Below are 23743 nucleotides of genomic sequence, written 5' to 3'. Positions count from 1 at the left end.
CATGACCAACATGGTTTACAATAAAGGCATTGAGAGGGTTTTAACCTTTGGATAGAGAATAAAGTTAATGCAAATGTCGGAAGTGTCAAAAATGACAACTCTTCCCACCTATCTGATCCAGTGAGATGAAATTGGAAAAAGAGACACACAAACCAGCAGACTCCACACACAGCCCTCCTGTCAGAACTAATTAAACTACATTTGCTGAACAAAAGACAGAATGATTCAAGTTTAGATTATCCACTGCCATAAAAAAGTTACAAAACTTAAATACAAAGCTTTCATTTGGAGCTCTCCACTGAAAGAAGCATGAAACATCGAACAGACACTCAGGTATTGTTTACTTTATGTGATAGAGGTCAAATAAAAGCAGAATTACAGAGTGTGGGTGGAGGTGGGGGAGATTATACCAGATGGATAGACATGTTCATCCTGTGGGCATCGGCCCACGTCCCTCAGGACGCCTCTGTGCCAGTCCAAGATCACAGCTCTTTCTGTGTGTTCTGTGCACCCTCACTAATACATGACTCCATGGGGGCTCTTTCTCTCAGACTCGCTCACGTTCATTGTCCCCCATCACCTTGCTCAAAGATGAATGGGTTTGCTGCTGTCCTAAATCATTTTAATCACTTGAATGGAAAACGCCTCATTCCTGCTAGCGTTCTGCTCTGCCTTGTAGCTATCTCACGGGTGCAGATTCCTGCTGTCCCCCAAACTCCTGCCTCATAAAGACTCCCATTCTCTGATGGTACAACTTTCATTCAACATGTGCAGCATAAAGTCCTCTGCATGTTTAGGGCAATAAAAGTAAACCATTAAAAAATCTATGCACTTTGACACCTAACATATACACACTTACGAGTACAGTAATAAAAAAAAAAGATGTTTTTCATCTCATAACAACCATCGCTGGCACTCCATGTTTATTGTTCACCTTTGAGTCACACTTAAATATATTATACTGTGCAAAGATTTTCTTCCACCCAAAACAGATCAATATGCCAATGTGAGGTTTACCTACTGCAGGTAAACTCAGTTTTATCAAAATGTTAGCAGGAAGAATCTTTCAAGAACTTTTGCTTTGATAAGAAGCTGAACCTTAAAGAACAAATGTTAATTCTACTTGAGTAGTCTGACTCTGAAGTTCCAAACAGCTGGTGAACAATGGTTTTTAAGTCAAAAATACTTAAACTGTGCTTTAAAATGTGGCCAAGAAAACCTGAATGTCTGTAGAATTTCATATTTAAGATATATCAATGAAACATAATTTACAAATAAGTGAGCTTAGAAATAAAAACTGGCCCAAAATAAATCAGTGGACTCAATTTTGGTCCTTTTTACAGAATGATAATATTATAAAAGACAAGAATGTTTTTTTAAGAGCTTTTAGATTTGAAAGTCTGAAAACAATACTCTAAAAGCTTAAATGTAATCCAGTTTGCTCATTCACCTTTAATGACTGAATGTGGAAATGCAAAAAATAGAATTTTACAATATCAATCATCAAAATAACGTCCCAAAAGTATTGGATTGAAAACTAAATTGATATGCAATTTTTATTGATACAAGTTTTGTATCTTACAGAATTTTAAACAACGCACTACAAATCTGAAAACTCATCTAAAATACAGTTTTCTCTTTCCTGCAGTGGGTAAATACAAACGGTTGCCATCGGTTTTGGTTTATCTCGAGGAAATTGGTTTTTAAAATATATGGACCTCTAAGCTCATAAACCAACATCAGACATGACAATTGACAGCCAATAATGACTGATCACCATGTCAATAATTATGCTCATCCATTGTTTGGTTGACATTAGCTTAAAAATTCCTACTATTCAACCAACAACAAAAAAGCAACAAAGTCTAATAATATGCATAAATATACTATTTTAAACGTTTTCTATTGTATTTAAAGTGATGTCAAGTGATGCTAATGATAGTAATGCTGCAATAAGACTTAAAAAGGTTTGACCTCATTGTTTCAAAGTACATAAGCTTTACTTGTAGCCATTATAATCCATGCCATGACAGAGCTAAAGTTAGAATATTAGATCACATATTTACTTTTTTCTCCTTACGCTTGTAAAACCATAAAAAAACATGTTATTTTTGCTTAGATTTAGGAAAACAAGACAGGACAATTGACTGTTAGAAATGAAGATTTGTTGTTAAGTGATATTTATCACTTTCTGTGACGAAGACGGTCTTCTTAAAAAAGAAGCTGTTCTCCAGCCTTGGTTTTTTTCCATGTCAGTTTCCAAACTGCCAGCTCTAGTTTGAATTCCAGTGCCTCACATTATTCCTAATGCTTGCTGTTTGGTATTTTTTTTAGACTTCGAAGCTGTCGAACAAATGATAAATATCCCTTTAACTGGATCCCCAAATGCAACAAAAATTACAGAAGACCTCTGACTAATGTTTAAGAGCAACATATTTAGAAAACTGCCAGATTAAAGGGACTGGATGTAAAAATACCTTGATACATTAAAAACTAAAATGAGACAATTGATTTATCGCAAAAAATGTTTCATCTCACTGGCTAAATATTTATGAGTGTTAGAAATGGAGCACTTTTAAAGGCTGACTGTGTCATGAGAAGACCTGTTGAGCTATATAAACTATATAAAAATCTTGTAATTAAAAGGTTTGATTTTTCCCTATTTCATTTAATTAAATAATCTTTCAAACAATCAAAATTATGACAACACATTGACTCTGGAAAGAGGAAGTATTGACTTTGAAATGGTCTGCTATGCCTCTAAAGTGCAGCACCCTTCATTTTGGCTGCACACTTTTTTATTTATGGGTTTTTACCAAGCAGAACTTTTAAAGTAAAAGCTAAGCATAGATGCAAATGTTTCAGAAATGAAAAATGAGCACAGTCTTGGGCACCATTTTTAACTCAATAAAACAACAAAGCTAGGTTATAAGCACAAGATATTATTAAACAGTTAAGACGAGGCCCTATAGGCATTACAGAGACCCACAATATAAAAACGCACTTGCATTATACATAGAAATGTATATAGAATAGTTTTAATAAATTATATGTCACCATCCAAATTGCAAAAGCGGATCAATTGAGCACGCACACAGAAATATATCTCAGATGGAGCATCACGACCTTGCTCACAAAGCCTTTAAGTGTACGACCACTACATAAGCTCGAAGGATGATAACTCCTAATGCACCATCTATCACAAATGAGCCTGCATTTGTGCACATTCCACCACCAGAGCAAATGAAACTGTAGTCAGTCATTTAAATGGCTCCATTATTCTCTATTTGCTACATCATGTTTTATCTTGCCTCCAGAAACAATATGGAAGCCTTTCCAGCTAGATTTCAATCACAATTATGTATACCACGATCTGCTCCACTGAGCTGCAAATCTCTGCTGACTGCATTTTCACACGTAAAAAAAGAAGGAACACCTCCAGCTGGTTGATGGTTCGATAATGGCAAACATGCAGTGGTGATGAGCAGCGACACCTCGTCCCTATTGAGCTGTGGAGGCCCCAACCAACACATGCATTCAGTTAACGCCAAGTCCTGCTAACACTAAATGTGTGTTCCTCGCACCCCCTCCTTTCCTGGAATGAGATGTGTACCATCAAACAGAAGCTACTCTTTAGGGTGTGACACTTTTGATTTGTTGAACAAACTTAAACAGGACAAGAAGAAGTAATGTTTTTTTTACAGTTTACATGTTTTGCAGACCGCATGTTTTTTACTCTTTTGCAGCTGTATTTATTTAATATTTATTTCTTTATTTAATAAGAATCTCATTTTTGATAATAATTTTTCATAATAATTTTAGTAATATTTTTAATTATCTAATATAAATGTCATTTGTGATGTCCTTTATTGATGTTATATTATATAGATTATTTCTGAATGTCGTGTTGCTGCCACAGAAATGAAATTTCCCATTGTGGGAATAATAAAGTCATCTATCTATCTATCTAGCAATTCACTTGGGTGTATTTTAAAACAGCACAGGTCTTTTGAAAATACTGAATGAAAAAGACAAAGAATCTCTACCCAAAAGTGTTTCATGAAACATTTCAACCCAATTCACTTAAAATTTGCTTCTTCCAATATCAATCTTGTCTAATCAAAGACCAAATGAGTTTAGCTGTACTTTAACTTAAGTAGCCGACAGGTGACAGTAAAGATTTTCTGACAGTTGAAGATGTTTTGAACATGTTCGATTTTTTAATGCAGCTGAACATTTTTGATGAATGAAGTCCCGGGTCATGAACACTCAGCTCAAGGCTGCAGCAACACACTTGTCTTGTACAGCCTCTTTCCTAAGTGCTTTCCTTTCAGTCAGATGCCTCCATCAGATGAGCATCAATAAATTGTGCCATACAGATCTTTGAGATCTAAAAGGAACCAGTTTTGCTATGATTTCCTAAAAGGTTGATGAGTACAAACGAGGATTAGGGCCATTGAGAAAGACAAAAGGGGCATAGAAAATTCTGATTGTAATCTTAGAATTCTGACTTTTTTCTCAGAATTTTGACTTTTTCCTCAGAATTCTGACTTTAAATTCAGAATTATGCGCTACTGGTGCTTGTGAGCCACATCCTTCAGCACTGAAGGAGGTGGAAGTCACGTGACACCTTAGAGTAGCGTTGTGTATCCACGGCAACCACTGTTTCTTCTTCGTGGAACCGAGAACCGCAGCAATGTGTTTACTATTTTCAAATCACATTTAGCACCCACATTAGCGAAGCTATCGGCACCACAACAAACTTTACAGGGTACAGTTTATTATTTTTTTACAAGGTGGGGTTTTTGAAGCACCCGAACGCTTGAACATTACGTCATTATGTACGTAGTTCCGCAGAATCAGATGATTGATTCTTTTGTAGTCTACTATTTTCTCTACGCTGCATTTTCATAGTCCGTTCGGAGTCTCCTGATTTATCGCAGTTGTCCAGTTTTAGTGGGCTTATAAACGGCCACCAAGTACATTTATATCAAATGTTTGCACACAGCAAGAAAGAAAGAAGCTCCATTTATCACTTTTTTATTTAAGCTTCTGAAAATACTACTGGACTTGTTTTTTTTCCTAAATGTTCCCTGTGACATCAAATAAAACTCTTTTAGTATTTTTTAAAACTGACAGTGATGTCATCGATTTGGAGGATCCAGAAATGACACTTCACATCCCTTCCTGTGGAGTCTGCAACACATCATTGGAGAAAAGAAGTCCTTTTGCTGAGATTTCTTCCCATCAGACTCTAGACTTTACATTGCCTCTTAGACACTAGATACTTGTTCTTGTTATTATTTTGTGTATTTTTTTTTATTTTTATTTATCTTTTGTTTTTATTGGAGCTATGGTAACAAGATAATTTAACTGTTATGGAATCAATCAAGTTTTATTTAATTCTGTTCTATTTTATCTAACTTTTTTGTTTACTATCACTGCTGTCAAGTGATCTTGATTTTTTTTTTATTTTGTCTTTTTTTTCTTATTTATATGTGCGATAGTACATATCTGAGAATACCTGCAGATAACTGACATACCTTTTCCTTCTAATTTGACTTTATTTCTAGTTTTTTATTAATCTTCTGAACCCGTTTTGTGCCTTTTGGGGTCACGAGGCTGCTGGAGCCTATCCCTGCCTCTTATTTCTTCTGTGAAATTGAAAGAAATATGTATAATTAAACACATTTATCTCATCATTTTGTTACCTACTTTTAGTTTTCATTATTCCCATAACAGATGGATCAAATGATTGTGACCTAATATCACAAGTATTAAATCAACTCAATTTTCAATATATGATTTATTTGTATCCTTTTGAAATATTCAGTCACTTGCATTACATGTGTGAGTTCTGCCTTTGTAAATAATGTTGGCAACTCCTCTTTAACTCACCCATGTGGTAAAAAAGGTTTTATGGTTCCAATAAATTCATGCAAAAAATATTTTAGAAGAAAAAACGTATTCGTACATTTTACAAAAAAATGTACGTTTATAATTTATAACATAGCAACCACTTATCATTGTTAAGTTATGCATTTTATAATAGGGAAGAGATTAAATAGGCTTCCCTCTTCCCTTCCCGTTTCAAGCATTAACTGTTCAGTTTGTATTATGAAAAGTAAAATATAAGGATGTATACTCATATTGTGACTTATTTTTGTTTCTTTATAAATGTGATGTTCCTGTGTTGAAGGAAGCATGTTCCAATTGACCATGCTTGAAAAAATAAACTCAAATTAATATTGTTTCTAATAACTGCTTTTAACTTAGAATGGTCTTATTTTCAAAATAAACACATCACAGCTGCACAGTGATGTACTGGTTAGCAGGCGTGCCTCATAGCAAAAGGGCCCTGGTTCAAATCCCAAAAGGGTCCTTTCTGTGTGGAGTTGGCATACTTTGGAAAATGACCTTGTAGAAGAACTTCTGATCTTTTAAAATACATTTAGAGATTGTAAATCGGATCTTTCCTCTGATGTCCAGTCTGTAAGGAAAAGGAACCGTTTTTTGTAATCATTTCAGAATCCTGAGAATCAAGGAGCTCATTTTGTAGAATCACAATGGAAGACTGTGAAAAGGACAAACCCTTTAAAGAACTGTCATTATTGTCAGCAGAACCAGGCATAATTAGCATCTCTTCATTTTTTATGCCTTGTTTTGTTCTTCTAAATGGTGAATACTTACAGGGTAGTAGTTTTCTACTTTGATCTGGAGTCCCCGTTTGTCTAAGTAGACACAGATTCACACAATAAAGGCAGCTTTAACTTGTAACCACCAAGAGCAATGTGGGGTTGCCCAAGTACACTTTGGCATTTCGCAAAATTAATAATCATTGATAATCGTGGTTTGTTCTAGACTGCATTATATGAAACAACGTTTTTCATGTATTGGAATAGAGCTGTGAAAGAAAAATCCTGGAGCAAGATTCATCACTTTGACATTTCATACCAAGTAATTCCCAACTGTGCAACAGTCCTGTATGAACACCAAATCCTAAAAGTGTATTCACCGCTTTCTTGAACCTGCATCACATGCCCGGTGTGTAAATAGCATCAAAGGACAACTCAGATGTGTATCTGCATCCTTTTAAGAGAGAAGGATTTTTTTTTTGCGTTAGGCTTTCTAGGAATCAACTGAGTACTCAAACATTCACATACAAAAGGGTAAAAACGTGAATCAAAATAATGTACATTTTTGGAATATGTAAAGAAAAAGTGCAAAATTGTAATGTAATGTAGGTTAATTTGAAAACAAATTAACAAAATTTGAACTTGACTCAGCAGATTTGTGATGCGATATAGAAAAAACAAGGCTTGCTTTGATGCATAGGGGTGTTCTCATCTGAACAGCTCTGTATAGAATAAATTTCATGTACTGTATGTCTTTTAACAGCTGTCTCCATTTACATTTACACCACCTCTATGGAAATCCTCATTACAAATAAGACAAAAAGACTAAGCAGAGCAATGGTGTATATGCTGCATACATTTCCTACCTATGAAGAAAATCTCCCAGATATCAAAGTAGAAAAGCTCAGGGATAAACCCTAAGTCATCAAAGGACATGAGTTCAAGGTCAGATGGCAGTTTCAGGTTTTACCCCTCCTAGTTGCTGTTAAATTGCATAGCTTTGGATCCACCAGCAGAATGCTGTGTGAGCGGGCGACAGTGAACAAAAGCTAGCAAAAAGGTATGGGGGTGGTGCTGGTGGTGACCCACTTATGTGACTGATCCATTATAATTTTAATGCCCTTGTTATAGCTGCACAAAGCAACAACTAAAATGCTTCTCTGCACCAGCAAGAAGGTCTCCTTAACAGAAAACTGGCCCATCCACTGTAATGTGACTCACCAATGAGACATGACCAAGAAAAAGCAGATTCACATCCTGGGGTCACCCCTGCCTATCCATGCTGCTAATTAGAAGTTAATAAAAACTCCCAAAAAGCATGGATTTTGTTTTGACTTGCAGACATTTCCCTGCTGATAAAAGACATAAAGACAGATGTGATTACTTTATTTTCTGTGACAAGCCTGTCACATTACGGATTTAATGCACTGGAAAAAAAAAGTAATGAGCATATCAACATGCAATACCAGCACACATTATGTGAGAAAACAGCCCCAGTGGCAATGGAAGCCCGTGCCTTGGAGATATAACGAAAAAAAAAGAGAAAAAAATTGACGCACAAATGAAGCAGAAACGCAACATAGAGCAATAATGATTTGAAGTCTTGCCAGCGAAATAGAGACTAGAAGAAGCCCATTGATTGGTGCGATTGACGAAGCATTCAGTCATGTAATGAGCTGTAGGCAGACACGTCATGTTACCCCACATTACAGACATCTCAGCCTGGATTGGTAGGCATGAAAGACATGAATGCCACATGCCCTTGTCAAGACTGTGCAAAATCCATCTCTTAGTTCTAAAAAATAAGAATTTTAACTACAAAACCACAAAAACAAATTTAATGTACCAGCTAAGATGAACCTGGGTTTGACTGTCAGTTAAAAGAAAAACAGTAATTCTTGATATAAAAGTTGAAAAATTCTCGTAGGCAGGAAATGAAATGAATATTAGCCGTCTTGGAACTGTATAGAGTTACAACCCTCTCTGCATATGTCCTCAGTGAAGAGTATCTACTGAAAGCTGCAATGTAAGTATGTTTTGACAATTTCCCCTCTACCATGACTGGCAGAGAATGACAGCCAATCCACATTTGACATGCAACACGGAAAAACAAAGCCTGTCAGACTGAGTCGGAGCGATTTCTACTGAGAGCCACATGTGGTGAAAACAGTCAAGGGGGTGGGGGGTTGGGGGGGGGGGGGGGGTATAGAGGAGAAACTGTTACTCCTCCACTCAACTGTGTCCCTCAGACAAACAACACGCTCCCCTCCCAAAAACAACCGCCCTCAGTGGGTGACTCTGAAAGGATGCTGTCTTTGCAGCACTCCCCGTCTGCGTGATTGATGAGCCACATTTCGCCAATTAATGGAGAATCCCCTTTTGACTGCCATCAGATTGCCGTTTGTAACTGTTAGTGTTTCTGACCGTCATAGATTCATTTTAATTAGAGATCTCTCATGCCTTTAAATGTCCTATACCGCTAAAATGTTGCAGAACTGAGAGCACAGAGACATGCTGGCAACGTTGGCACATATTCAATTAAAAAATGTATAGACTCAATTCCTCAGGGCCAAATCAACCCCATTTTTTTTCAAGCCAATGCTAATGTCAACCATAAAAAGTATCGTAAAAGCAATTTGCAAATGTGAAACAGTTAGTGCACTTTACTTGCATAATGAAGTACCTAATTGCACTAAAGCAGGCAAATTCAGTCAACAGGTTCGGGTAATCACTTGACAGGCTGTGTTTAGGGCAGCCTGGAGATCGCCTGAAGTCATGTACACACAAGGATGTGTGGTTTTTGTCAAAGCTGGAGAAGGGCAGTTACAGAGGAGTGAAGTTGGACATGATCAGGCAGCTCACTTGCAATCCCACCAACTATTAACACGTTTGAATTCTATCTAATAACAATAACAATTAACCATCGGTAGGCTGCCAGAAGTGAAAAGCTCAGGAAAGTATGGTGCACTGGGGTTCGGTCCTCTATTTTCATCTGCCTCTCTTCTCCTTTATCCCTTGTGCTATCCTAGGCACTTTAACATTGGGAGTTGGGTCATCTAGACCCACTAGACAGTGTGCTAAACCTTTTTTCTTCAATGATTTGTGATCTTCACTGGTGTCCATGGATTACATGAAATCTTTCCACCTTTATCCACCTTTGTCATGGTAGGGATAACACGTCAATGTTAGGGTAGGTTCATCTAAGATAGCACAAGGGTTACTCTTGATAATTTATTCATCATTTAGTTCTCCATGCCTCTGTTTGGTGGCATGGGATTCATGTATTTTCCCTCTTTCTTCTTCTTTCCTGGGGAGCAGAAGTGATTCCAGATTCCAGTTGGCTCATCCATTTAAGTCTTTGCTTTCTTCGTGAGCTGCCATCTGGTTTAACCCTTTGATGTGCAACATATCTCAGCGACAGTGGCTCAGGTGGTTGAGCGGGTCGTCCAATGATCGAAGGGTTGGCGGTTCGATCCCAGCTCCCACCAGCCAAAATGTCATTGTGTCCTTGGGCAAGACACTTCCCCCTCCTTGCCTCCAGTGTGGCTCCACTGGTGTGTGAATGTCCATGAATGTTCCCGGTGATGGTCAGAGGGGCCGTAGGCGCGAACTGGCAGCCACGCCTCTGTCAGTCTGCCCCAGGGCCGCTGTGGCTACAACAGTAGCTACCATCACCAAGTATGAATGAGGAGTGAATGAATAATGGACACTGTAAGCGCTTTGAGTGTCTTGAAAAGCGCAGATAAATCCAACCCATTATTATTATTATTATTATATCCACACCCCCTCTAATGCGCAAAATGGGTCTAAAATGACCCGCATTCATTTTCTATGTAATCTTTTGATGGCTGAGTTTTTATTTTGTATATCGTTTAAAATATATATTTTTTATTGATGAATATTCCAAGTATCCTCTACATATCTTGTTTTTTATTAACCCAAAATATCATTTACATTTTTCCTTTCATACTTAATGGATAATAATGTTTTTTACAAGAAATGGATCAAACGACCCAGTCATTCAAGTGTGATTTTGATCAAATTACCTGATACTATAATAATAACATTCGTTTTGAAGTAATATTTAGCAATGAGTTGGGGCCAAACATTTATTTCTTTAATTAAAACATGGTTATTTTCATTTTGTAATACATACCTCTATCAGTATTTTAACAACTTTGAACTGGTGTGGCACATCTGTTTAACCAATTGCGACCTTCGTTTTAACATTCTCACAAATTATAATGTGATATTTGTTCTCTGCACACAGGTCTGGTGCAGAGAAAACACCATCTTTTGACTTTTCTGTCTTAGGAAACTTGGCAGATCGCACACCTCTTCCTCTTCTTTTGGCCCTCCTGTCTGATGCTCTCTTCAGGCTGGATGTTGGCTATGTTTGTTATTTTAAATCTACATTTTCCCACTGCCTGAAAATAATAATAATGGATTGGATTCATCTGCACTTTTCCAGATGGTCACAGTACTTACAATGTGTCCACTATTGATTCATTCTTCATTCATGTAGCTACTGTTGTAGCCCCAGCTGCCCTGGGGAAGACTGACAGAGGCGTGGCTGTCAGTTGGCCCCTACGGTCCCTCTGACCATCACCAGGACATTCATGCACATTCACGAATTCTGGATTCTTCTTCTGACTATTGTCATCCACTGCTTTGTTATCATGCATGGTGCTCAAGAGACACAGAAAACAAGATATTTTGAACACATATGGAGGAATAAATGATTACATGTAATTTATTTCAAAATTATGCTGTGTAAATACTGAGCCATATGAGAAATACCATAGAAAATGAATGTGGGTCATTTTGGACCCATGTTACGCATTAGAGGGGTAGTGATACAAAAACAGTTTTTATACAAAAAGTTAGAAATGAAAAAATAAAATAATCATGTGTGATGGTCTAAAACAAGTTAATTGAGGAAAACCTTAAATGCTGAATGATAATATTAATTTATTGCAAAAATATAAAAAATAAAAACTCAGCCGGGTCCTTTTTGACCCATGTTGCGCATCAAAGGGTTTTAAACTGTTCCAATATTGCTCGCTATTGTTGTTGCACTACTAATGTTAGGTTGGAGTAATGAGGAACTGTAAGCTAGCGGAAGAGAGTGTGAACAGATGGATGATGGGAAAGGGGCAGGCTTACTCCAGGTCGAGATATGGGTTGTAACGGCACAGTGCTAGCCAGTTAAATATCAATCATGACATCCTCTTTAGTATTTCAGATAAACTGCTTGTCTTTTTTTTATTTTTTTTAAAGACAGAGCCAACAAAAGGCCTTTAATGTGGTAGATGAGACACCAGTTAGATAGTGCATATAAGGTTGACCTTTTGTGCAACCTGACTAACCTTATGGGACGGCTAATGAGTCATGTGATTATAGGCAGAATCTCAAGTGCTTACAAGCTCTGGCCTGTTGGCTATTAGAATAATGCTAATGAAGTGTAGGTGCCCCCAACCTTGATCTATCTACAGCATCTGTTTGATGCAAACATTCGTTAGAATACTCCTACTGAGGTTGTCCACAGCAAGCTGGTTAGGGAACAATATTGAATGATGCAGGAGTTACAAATCTCTCAAGCACAATAGTGTGGAATGAAGTACACTTGCTTGGGATAAACCTTCCTGCTGTTTGAATAGTATTCGTCAAACTTAAATATTTCTTATTTCAAGAAATTAGGTTTAATGTGGGGTTAGCCATCTTTCTCTGACAAAATGATAAATGATAAGTTGCACACCTAACATTCAAATATGGACCATTTGTCTGTTGTAAATGCAGCAGCCTGGTCGCAGTAACAGGTGGGAGAGCCTATAGAGGTTCTAAAACACACAACTTTAAGGTTATAAACTACTGAGTGGATTAGAGCATAATTAATACAATAATATAAGGACTGTCCTTAACCTAATGTAAATATTTTTCAATAAATACTGATTGATTTCCCATCCACCCAACCCCCTTTTTAATAGACATATTAGGAAAAAAGACCCGTTATAGAACAAGTGCAGTGATTTCTACAGAAAACAGACATTAGTGTATCTAAAATTGTTATTTTTACAATCTCTGTGACTGTGCTTGTTAGGAAACCACAGGGCTAAGACACTTACATGAATTTAATGATTCATGAAGTTGCCTGTATGCCTGAGTATAGAGGAAAACCTGTAGGTCACTTAAGGTACTAATCAAAAACAGGCCATATTCTATATCAGGGGTGCTCATTACGTCGATCGAGATCGACCGGTCGATCTTTAAGGAGATGAAGGTAGATCGCAGGCCAGCAAAGATAAAAAATCAAACAAAATAAAAATATACTTCTAAAAAACCTTTCAGCGAATTAAAATCCTCACCGAGAAGTATGTGACTTGATTGACATGCAGAACGGCCAATCGAACATCCTATGATACATATGTCACTGCACATGCGTGTTTACATACACTGAGTGCAAATTCTGTCTGTCATCAGAAAGTCGCTTACGGCACGTCAAGTCCCCGGCAGAAGACCACTCCGGCCCACTGGAGTGTTTATTGAGGCGCGATCGGATCGCCCAGCGTGCCTCCTTGATTTGGAGTCCTCCCTTCTGACACAGCTGTCCTGCCACGGTGGATTCTGCTGGCCAATTCCCGCCCGATGGATCCAAGCCCACTAAGGCAGCAGTGTTTTCCAGTAGCACGTGCTTCTCGAGCGTTGCCCACGGAGCCAGCAGCGAAATGCCGTGCTCCCCATTGCGCGGTTAACAGCAGAGCATGAAATACAATAGTCGCTGCTTTTTTATAAAAAACATCTCATCTGTTAATACTAAAATATCAAGTATAATATAATAATACATATAATACAATACAAGTAGATATTTAGTTGATATACATATATATTTGTGTACTGTAATAATTCATAATACCATTATTAAACTTCATATCTGGCTGTCTGTCTGTCTGTCTATAGGTAGATCTTTTGGACATTGTCGTCTCAAAGTAGCTCACGTGCCAAAAAAGTTTGGACATCCCTATTCTATATAGTCACAGCAAATCTATATTTTATTTGTTAAACGTGAACAGTTTTATCAGCTGAGAGTTTTCTGATGTCAGCACCACACTTCCTCCAGACCTGTGTGACACCTGACCTTTTCAGATTAAGAGGTTTAACTTTGATATACTTTTGTGCAATAGAAAAGAGATTTATACATTACTGACTAGATGTCAAGTCCCCCCAAATGTGGCAGGGCCTTAAAAAGCTATAAAAATAGTTCTTCCCCAACAATATGAAAAAACATACAGCAAATAATCCAAGTTGTTGCAGTGTGTGCTTTTCATTAAAGAAGACTTACTTGAACCATCATTCATTGTGAATTCAAAGAGTGAAAACAGGGAAATCTATGTTTCTCTTATTTATTTGCAAAGTAACTCCAGTCACGTTCCCTCCCCACTTGAATTTGACAGAATAATTTGCCATCAATGGGCACACTGTTCACCTGAGTCACAGGGTTTTCATTTAAACATCAAATGAAAGTGAAATCATGAGCCATGACGCCACTGACTGGGAATGGCTAAGCAGAGTAGCGTGGCTGGTGTCTACTGCAGGATTAGAGCCCAGCAACAAGTGCTCTAGGGGGGCTTTGCATCAGACCCAGGAGCCCATGACAAATGAGGGCAGCTGGGCCTCTGTCTATTACCCTGCACTAAGCCTGGGCCTTTTGGGAAAGTAATGAGGTGCAGATTGGAACCTCTGCCACTGGGACCTTAGCCTGACTTTCAGCAGAGCAGAAATAATCAGCAGAGACCTGGGTCAATAGTGGAAAGGCTTTACAGCTGCTAAACTACACAAGGAAACACCAAGATAAAACAGATTAACTGATAAATAAAGCATGCTAAATATAAAGGCAATATGTACTCCTTTCAAGACAAACTATTTTCTAAGGACAAAAGTACATTTTCATGTTTGCCATGAGAATCAAACATTCTATGTTAATTAAAAACATGACTTTGGGGCCAATAGCTCTGACATCTAGCTTTGTTCATGATATATGTTTGTATATATATATATATATATATATATATATATATATATATATATATATATATATATATATATATATATATATATATATATATATAATTTTTTAAGATTAGATTTAGATTTTAAGCACCAGAAAAGTTTCCAGGGGCTAAAGACAAAAGGGGGAAATGAAAATGTCTTAAAGTGTAGAGTTAAACTTACACATGTAGTCATGAGATTTTCAAACAAAGGTGGCAAAAGTAGGCACATTTATATCTAAGGATGAGCAATCTGAATCCCTACTGGACATAGAAGATCCCAGAGGACGTACTACATGACTGCTAGGTCACGGAGGGCTAAACAGTCAAGTCCAACTGTTGTTCAACCAGGAGCAAAGGCATCTAGAGTACATCCTGGATGAACCCCCTCTGCCCCTGTGCCAGGCCTCCAGAGGATTCAGTCCTTGCAGTGTGCAAGCTTGCTCTACTGGTTAACAGAACTCCCACATGGGGCCAAGTGTCACAGCCTAACAAGATATTGACCAGCAAACTTCTAGGACAATCTCTCTCACATGACCCGGGGGCACAGAAATGGACTGTCTGGCAGGAAGATGTTAGGAAATGCAGGACAATGGCAACTTAGGTCTTGTCCTGACAAAAGCAGTTAACTAGAATATTTGGGAAATGAACTTATTGCTGATCTGTGTCTCATGTGAATTAGGGTTAGCTCCAAGGAAAGCTGCAATATTTAAGCAAGAAGCCAGTAAACATTATATCAATATGGTGCGCCATTGAGTGCAATCCTATTTTTTTTTGTTTTGTTGTAAACTACCATAGTGTTACAAAAAAAACTGTATTTTTATCAGAGTAGTAGGGTTTCTTGTGTCTTCACCCTAAAACACTATACTCTTATACTTGTATATTGAGACATGCAGTAGTCCCTCACTTTATCGCAAATCACCTTGATCCTTTTTCGCAGCTCGTCTATTTCACTGCAATTTTTCATGCTTTTTTAATTAATCAGTGGTTCTGCATATTCTGCATCCTGATTAGCTGTTGGCCTTGTCAATCAGTCTCCTTTTTGCTATGTCTTCCTGTACAAAATACGTTCAATAGCCAAATTTATATAAATCTTTGATCATGAGCAGATCTTTATTTTCATTCTATACTATTGTACTTATATTTCTATGAAGGTTGGAACTTTGACAGTTTAAACAAGAGGGAAAAGTGTGAAAATGTTCATGTCTGTCTGAGAAAACTGTAGGAAGTGTGTAGTGAGGGGTTTTAAGGCCTTCAAACCTTTGTAATACTACCTTTTGGATTTATTTTATTCTATGTTTAGAACATAACCCCTGCTGTAAAGAAAGGACCTATATATAGAATTTAGAGCATTTTTGGTCTAAATGTACCTTCTTGAATTGATACTTGTTACCCCTTAAGTTGTTAATTTAACCCTTTTTTTCTTACTAAAGTATTTCAAAATTACATCTGCGCTACATTTAAAATGAAAATACATATTTCCTGTCTACTTTACTGCATAAACAGTTTAAAGTGCATCATATAACAGAAGAAAACACACTTGGTTGAAGTTGGTGCTAGAGAACTGGGAAGCTTGCAGAAAGATAGCAATTGAGATAAAAAACATACATGGATCAAGGGGCAGTAAGTGTCTGCGTATCACAGCTTAAGGAAATAAATGCATAAATGAATAACTTGGGAGGCTTCTGTACTTGCTTCACTAAGGGTCTTTTTATATGACCTGAAGTGCTTGGTGCTGACACAAAAGATTGCTAGCGCTGTACACAAACATCCCCTGAAGCCAGTGGTCTACACTCTAGCTGTTTGACAAGGGCCATCTATAAACACTCTGCTGTGAACTTCTTTCTTTGAAGAGCAAGCTAAATCAGGTTGAAGAATCTGGAACAACAAAAAAATAGTACCTGTGTAAATGTCTCTGCCAATTTCTAACCCATGAAGGGGGCATTAAAAGATGTCCCTGGAGCAGGTAAGAATAAGTGTGACCTAAACCTGTGTGCGTGGGAGGCGCTGGTGCTCAAAACTGGCAGTGTGGGGAAAGTTGGGTGAAACCAAAGAAAATAAGGCTCATTAAAAAACCCAATAGTTTGCAAAGTAAATGAGTAAAATATGTGGTGTTCCTTCAAAACATGGGTTTATGGTAAGAAATTCTTAGGGAATGTAAGAGTTACGGTAATGTAAGTTGCGTTACTTAAAGGTATTACTTAGAAAATAACACTGTTTGTACTAAAAGTGTCTTTTGCACCTAATCATACTAGTCATGTAGTTGAATCCACCACAGTATGGTGGGATAAGTTATTGCATGACTAAGCTGCAGTCTGCTCCAGAACTCAGTCAACCTCATTCAGTCTTGACAGTACCCTAAAGAGCTATGCATAAATGAATGCGTACAAATTTAATGAACTAAAACGGCAATATAAAGAAGACATTTCTCTGCAAAAATGTTTTCACAAGAGATTCAAAGCCTGAGACTTTTTCTTTTTTTTTCACATTATACTAAGGTTATGTTTTTATTGAAACTGTCTACTGTACAAAGTTATGTTAACCTAAAGGTTTCCTCCTCACCACATTTTGTTTTCTTGGACGCTTGTTTCATTTACCAAGTTGTGTTTTGGTCACCTAAACCTTGTTGTGGATCAAACAAACAAAAGTGGGTCTTTTGTCAATGGCAGATTCATTTTCCTGCAGTTCTTTTCAGTGTGAATTCCTCACTGGCTGTCCAGTGGAGCAAACAGCTGAGGCCAACTAAAGGGAGCAAATGAGCTCATTTACATGCAGACCAAATATTCGATCATTATTTGATTGTTCAAGTTATGGAATTGTTCAAGTAACATGTAGACAGAATTTAATTTTCTTTGTTTGATAATTACAGACATCTAATAAAAATATCAGACTTAAATGTAGATTTTTCCATTAATTCCTAGCAAATATTCACCTTTATCCTTATATACATAATTGAGATATTTTATTTAATGCACTCAAACTGAAGCGGTATTATGTGTATCATTGCCAAATGGGATGTAATGTAAGGTGCAGGTTTGGACATCAGCGACGAGGGATATGTCATTGGGATATGTTGGGTTATGGAATATGTCAAAGTTAAAAGAAGAATTTTATTTCATTTGTCACTTTTTTCACATTTTTTAAGTTTAACGATGGCAAAGATGGACATATATAAATAGATTTGCTTAAAAAAAGTGCAGAAGATATATGCGGGGGTGAGGAGTTAGAAGAAACTGATTATCTTATTTGTTTTTACACCTTTCAGGGAAGCGCTTGTTTTTTGACAATACCGTTCCTAAAAGAGCAGTAGTGGGATTTGCGTGACTTTTACAGGGGGTTTGGTCCACTTCTATCCTAGAGTTCCGAATATTAAAGCAAATTTAACAAATTTAAACTATCAAATGAAGTGTAAAATTAATCAAGATTACCAAACAATTCATTCAGCGTCTACAGTACAAGTATGTGTAAGACACTAGACAAGAGAGACGGTGGTTACAATGGTACCCTATTCCTTCTAATAATCCACTTGGAGTGAAAAACATAATCACAAAGCTGTTAGACCTACTCTCTGGGTAAAGAAAAGACTATTTTCAAACCGAATATTCAATCAATTTATTCAAGAAAGTCTTGAATAAAATTACCATCGCAATGGCAAAACTATATGACTATCAAAGCGTGAAACACAAAGCGATACATTTTTCAAGGACAAAAGTGTCATCATTATACAGACACCTGTAAGCAAACACAAAGGACACTATTGGTTTCCGCGCACTGGGTGGTGAAGGTAATGTCAATTGAATAAGGTAATTATTGATATTAATATCTTCATTGCCTGTCCTACCCCTACTTCACACAGTCAGCAAGTATGTGTAAGGAAACACTGCTTGAAGAGGTACAAGTAAGTCATGTTTTGTTTGGAAAAATTAGAAAAAAAAATAAAACACAATAAAATGTAAACTTAGTGCATTGGGAATTTAAACATCAACACATGGACAAGGTACATTTTGTATTTACTGTATTTTCTACACCAGAGGGTACAACGGATTATAGGGTGCACCCTCAATGAATGGTCTACAAGGCGTACGAACTATCAGGCGAGACACTATCAGACTCAAAGATAAGTCCATTTTTTAGGCTTTAATAACTGCCTCAACAGCAACTCTAGAACTTGTTTGTAAGATGTTAAACATTAGTTACGTTAGAAGTGTTAGTACCATTGGTGTACTCACAATACCTGCAACTCTCAACCTTGTTTGCAACACATAAAAACCAGACTGATACCAGCAAAACAAAATTACTGTGAACTTGTTAACTCCAAATTTTGTTAGTAATGCAAAAGTAAAAAAACAAAGTCCTACACCGCTACAAGTTAGCCAGGATAGCATATTTACAATAACACCCAACTTTGTTAGCGACTGAAAAAAGAAAAAAAGGAAATTGTAACTCATCTTATGAAGTAATTACAAAAGAAAATCCATTGGGATTCTTTTTTATACAACTTTTTATACCTGTATACGATGCTTCTAAAGATTTAGAATGATCCATTGATTGACCCCTGCAGTTACATACTGGACTAAAGTCACTTATTGCTACTGCTGAGAGTATCGTTATCAAGAAGACCAAAAATTAAAAGTGCAATAATCCACAAACTAAGACAATTTGAAGATTTACACCTGCAGTTCATGTCATGCATGGGGATGATTAAAACAGAATTGATGAGAAACAACAGTTCTTAAGTCAGAACTTATAGTCTGCCATCACCAATGGCGGCACAAAGGTTCTTAACAATTCCTATAGATCGAAATAAATCTTTTATCTGGTTGCAGATCACCAGAAATAGGCCAACTCTTAAAAATGATGGATTTTTACTATGCTTTATATAAAATAAAAATTAACAAGCTTTAAAATGATAGAATAAAACTGGAATAAGATTTAGCATAGCGGCATCATACAGTTTCATTCTGAATCAGTGTGTGAATTAATGGAGAAAATGACGTGCTCTCACTCAGGCATCAAGAAAAAATAAAAGGTTAAGCAGAATATCTCAATTTTTGGTGAGGTCATTAACCTAATACAATGAAACTGCTCAGGGAGGGGTCCTTATCAAGCCACCTCACTAGATCAGTATTCCAGTGTGCAGAGTCCCACTCTGTTCCATTTCATCATTTCCTGCAGCAGTTCTATAATTCTGTCTGTAAGTGAGCATACAAGTGTGTGTGTGTTTTCATGTGTGTGAGGGAGGCACAGTTAGTGATTGTGAAAGTGATAGCAAATAGCCTCTTTGGTGAAATAAGGCTCTCTGGGGGCCTGTGCCTCAACTCTACAGCCTTTGTGGGCCCCCATTATTTGTGACAGATAGAGCTCACTAAACTGATGTGCCTACCCCCCATTCAGTAATTTGCATATATTACAGTAATGGAAGGAGAAAATATGGCTAAATAAAATCAAATGAAGCACTTCAGTAAAGTCTTTCCTTCGTTTGTCATCACATGTTCATCTAAGCTACATTTGTAGAACTACAATTAGATGATGACAATTTCATCAACATTTTAAAATATGCAACAAGTAAAATAAAATAAGAAACATTGACATACAGGGACACATAGAAGTAGAACAAATATTTTGCTAATTGGTCAAAATAAAAAGTGGTGCTGAGGAAAATATTTTGTGAATTGGGAGTAAAAGAAAGACTCATCTGACAAGACTCATTTATTTAAAGTATACTCATAGTAGAACTTCAAGTTATGATTTCCCTATATTTATATGAAAAGCACCCCCAACTACTACCACCACACGCACTTTCAAGTAAAGACTGACTCATTCGTCACAGGAAACGACAGTCAAGACAACAGAGCTCCATTTAACTTTTTCAGGGTTGCTCAAGCATCAAATGCATGACTTTTAGCTGTGCTTGTTCTCCCATCTGTCATGCTTCAAAGAGCCAACATTGTTTCTCCCTCCTTTAATCCCAGGATAAGGTGTAAGGAAGGTAGAGTTGCCTTAACTCTTCTATCTTGTGTGTAGCAATGAAAGTGTCAACCCAAAAATACAGCACCATATTTGACGCTCGTTTCAGCGCTCAGAAGCCAAACACCAAAGCTCACTGCAAACGTTTGTACCAGAAAGCCAAGTAAACCAAGCAGTTTGTGCTTTTCTTTTCTCCCAATCTCTGTGTTTACTCCATACGAATGTAAATCTGTTTCATCGTGATGCACAAGAGAAGCTAAACATCTGATGTCTTTGGAGGTTTAAAGTGGTGGAAAAATGTTTTGAGTGACAAAATTTATACAAGTGGGCTAAGGGAAATACACTTTCATAGACACTTATTTACCAGTAATGTCCAAATGCTATGCCAAAAAGCTTAGATTCCTTAAATTTCTTTTATTAAATGGTGAGAATTTTCTCATATAATCTGTATGCATCCAAAAATTTGTGATAGATGAAATGGGCATTAGATTGGTGTTGCCAACTCCAAATATTCAATAGGAAATTAGCACTCTTTTAGCAAAATAATAAGCCATTTGAACAACACAAAAGACAATTTCTTTTTTTTAGCTCACTATTTTTCTTTTCACATACTTACCAATCAATCATTTGAATAAATTATTAACATTGAACCACCAACCCTAGCTAAAAAAATAACTTCAAGTGCTTCTTTCATTTGATTTATTAGCAACTATGCTGAGGAAAATCGTATCAAAGATTTATAATAAAATATAGATGATAAAACATGAGCCATGCTTTCAAGTCAGTCTAGGCATATATTCAGTCACTAACACTTGATCATGTAAGCTGACTGGAGGAGGGGAGAGGACAGGTTTGGGTGTTTCTGGTCACAACTACTGTACAGTCTCCTAGAGAGGAATACCTCCCAGTGAAAGAGTGCAGAACAGCAGATTTTCTACATGTCCTTTTACCCAAGTCTCTAGTTCTTCAAAAAGCCTAAGAATACCAGCCTTGGAGAGAAGAGCAGCTTTACCACCTGCTTTGCTTCTGAACCAGAAGCAGGAACAAGTTTTTTTTATAGGAATGTAAACAGATATTTTTGGCTTTCAACAAACAATGTGAATGTCAAACCAAGAAAAAAAAAAAGTTTTAATCTATTGAATATAAACTTACAATTTTATTGTAATTTTCAAAGAACTGAAAAATGACAGAACAGTTCTCTTAGTGCTTTTGTCAAATTCCATATGAACCTTAGGGTGTTGACGGTTAACCCAATTCTTAACACTGATGCCACTTACAGAGTCAGAGCTGACCTCTCTCTAAGATTACATTAAAGAAACAGGGAAGGACATGACTAATTCAATTTAGGAGCAGAGATCCTGGGTTTAAGTGAAGCCCTCTGTTATCAAAACAGGAGAAGTGCCAGGAGAAAAGATGGCTACTTGTGTGACCGGTCAGGAGATAAAATCAGGGCAAGGCGATAAAATGGTGTGAGGGGCTGGAGCCCCTATTAGAGTCCCCCAAGGGGACAGTCAGCCATGGCACAAAGCAGTGAAAAAATAGCCAGGAGCATGATTTTGCTCTTGGGACACAGGCAGGAGTGAAGAGGGAGATCTGATCAACATTTCACACCAAGGCAGCAAGATCCATTCCCTGAGTTCCCCAGGGTGCCACCTATTGTACCATGTGACTGCAACTGCTTACCACCGCCAGGCAAAACACAAACAGCACACGTTTGACATTGCTTTGACAAAATACAATGGAGCTTTAACGCATCAGTGCGGCCAAACTAACAAACGGTGTTAACTGTGGACATCACAGGGGCAAAAAGGATATGGACATTTTATCCACAAACTTATCTTGCTCGTCATCTGTTTTTGGGAAGTTTTCTATGTCGTTCTCGAGTCTCTGGATGTGGCGTTCCATGGAAGTCAAACTTCCCTTCAAGATCTCAGCAGACACTGCAGGAAAAAAAAAGTGCATTATTACAGAGAATCAACCATTTAATAAACATGAACCTCTTCAAAATGTTTGTTATAGTTATATATTTGTTATAAACCAACGTATCCTGAAAGGTAGGCATGTGTAAGGACAGTTTTGCACATAATTGGTGTCTGTGTGTGCTCATTAATCAGTCTGTAATCACTGTTTGCAGAGTTGCTGTGGAATCCACAGTATTCAAATCAGGTCTTTCAAGTACAAACTTCAAACACCGAGCAACGTCTTACGGGATCTGACGGGATACAGTCCCATGTTTAGATTTCCTCAAAGAGGTTTAGATTCATCAATGCACATAACCATATGCATGCCACTTAACATCACTGAGAAAAATATGCGTTTACTCTCAAAGGAAACAATGCAGGTAATAAAGCATATGTACAAATTTCACGATTGGGCTTTCTCAGCAAAACTATTTATTGAAAAAATAGCATATTGCAGAGACCTCTTGACATTCCTCTCTTGACAAAGTTGGCTATAAAACATCAAAGTGTGTAAGTCATCATATTACACAGATGTATTTGGTTCTTTTGTATTGCTTAAGCATGTCGCATTAGTACGGGGGGTTGGCCTGTACTGGTGCTGCGGGTTCTTGGGTTGTCGAACCAGTAGAAGGTAAGTGTATTAAGAGCGCACAACACTTGAACAGCACAACAGCAGTAGGCAGGATTAGGCGGGGGGAAAAAACAAATCCCTTCTACGGGCTCATTGAGTGGTCTACGACCGTTTGCCAATGTTTTGCCTGCAGACAACTCGCATAACTAAGGCACAAAAAAAGAAAGTTTGGGTAACTGGTCCACATAAACTCTTACATTAAATCCATATAAAGACCAAGGAAGTCATGCAACCAGGACCGTAAAGAGTCAGTCTGATTTATTTCCATTAGGGTGTGAACAGCAAAAAGTCCTGGACAGCTAATGCAAGTCAACACCATCAACAAGGTTGGTCTGAACTTGGTGGTTATAAGGACAGCGTTTTCGTCATTCTGGTCTCCCAGCTCATATCTTATTACCGCTTTAAAGAACAATAAAATGAAACAATGTTTATATATATGAACCGTTTATTCTTATATATTAACCGTTAATTCTTATTTTTGCTGAAAAAGCATTAAAATTTACA

The 23743-nt window shown here is 37.3% G+C and overlaps 1 protein-coding gene across 12 annotated transcripts in view; it reads right to left on the bottom strand.

The window, feature by feature from the left end:
* The window catches only part of diaph2 (diaphanous-related formin 2), a 426471-nt gene that overhangs the window by 99703 nt on the left and 303025 nt on the right, over nucleotides 1–23743 (bottom strand). For all 12 annotated transcript variants that reach the window (XM_078953946.1, XM_078953948.1, XM_078953953.1 and 9 more), the window contains one exon: nucleotides 22464–22587. In XM_078953946.1, coding sequence (XP_078810072.1) covers nucleotides 22464–22587 — 124 coding nt within the window. The remainder of the gene's footprint in view (nucleotides 1–22463; nucleotides 22588–23743) is intronic.

This window comes from Oryzias latipes, chromosome 10 (genome assembly GCF_053564925.1).
Source record: "Oryzias latipes strain Hd-rR chromosome 10, Olatipes_Hd-rR_3.1".
In the NCBI taxonomy this organism is placed as follows: domain Eukaryota; kingdom Metazoa; phylum Chordata; class Actinopteri; order Beloniformes; family Adrianichthyidae; genus Oryzias; species Oryzias latipes.
The sequence above is the reverse complement of the archived record's forward strand: the minus strand, read 5'-3'. Positions and strand labels throughout refer to the sequence as shown.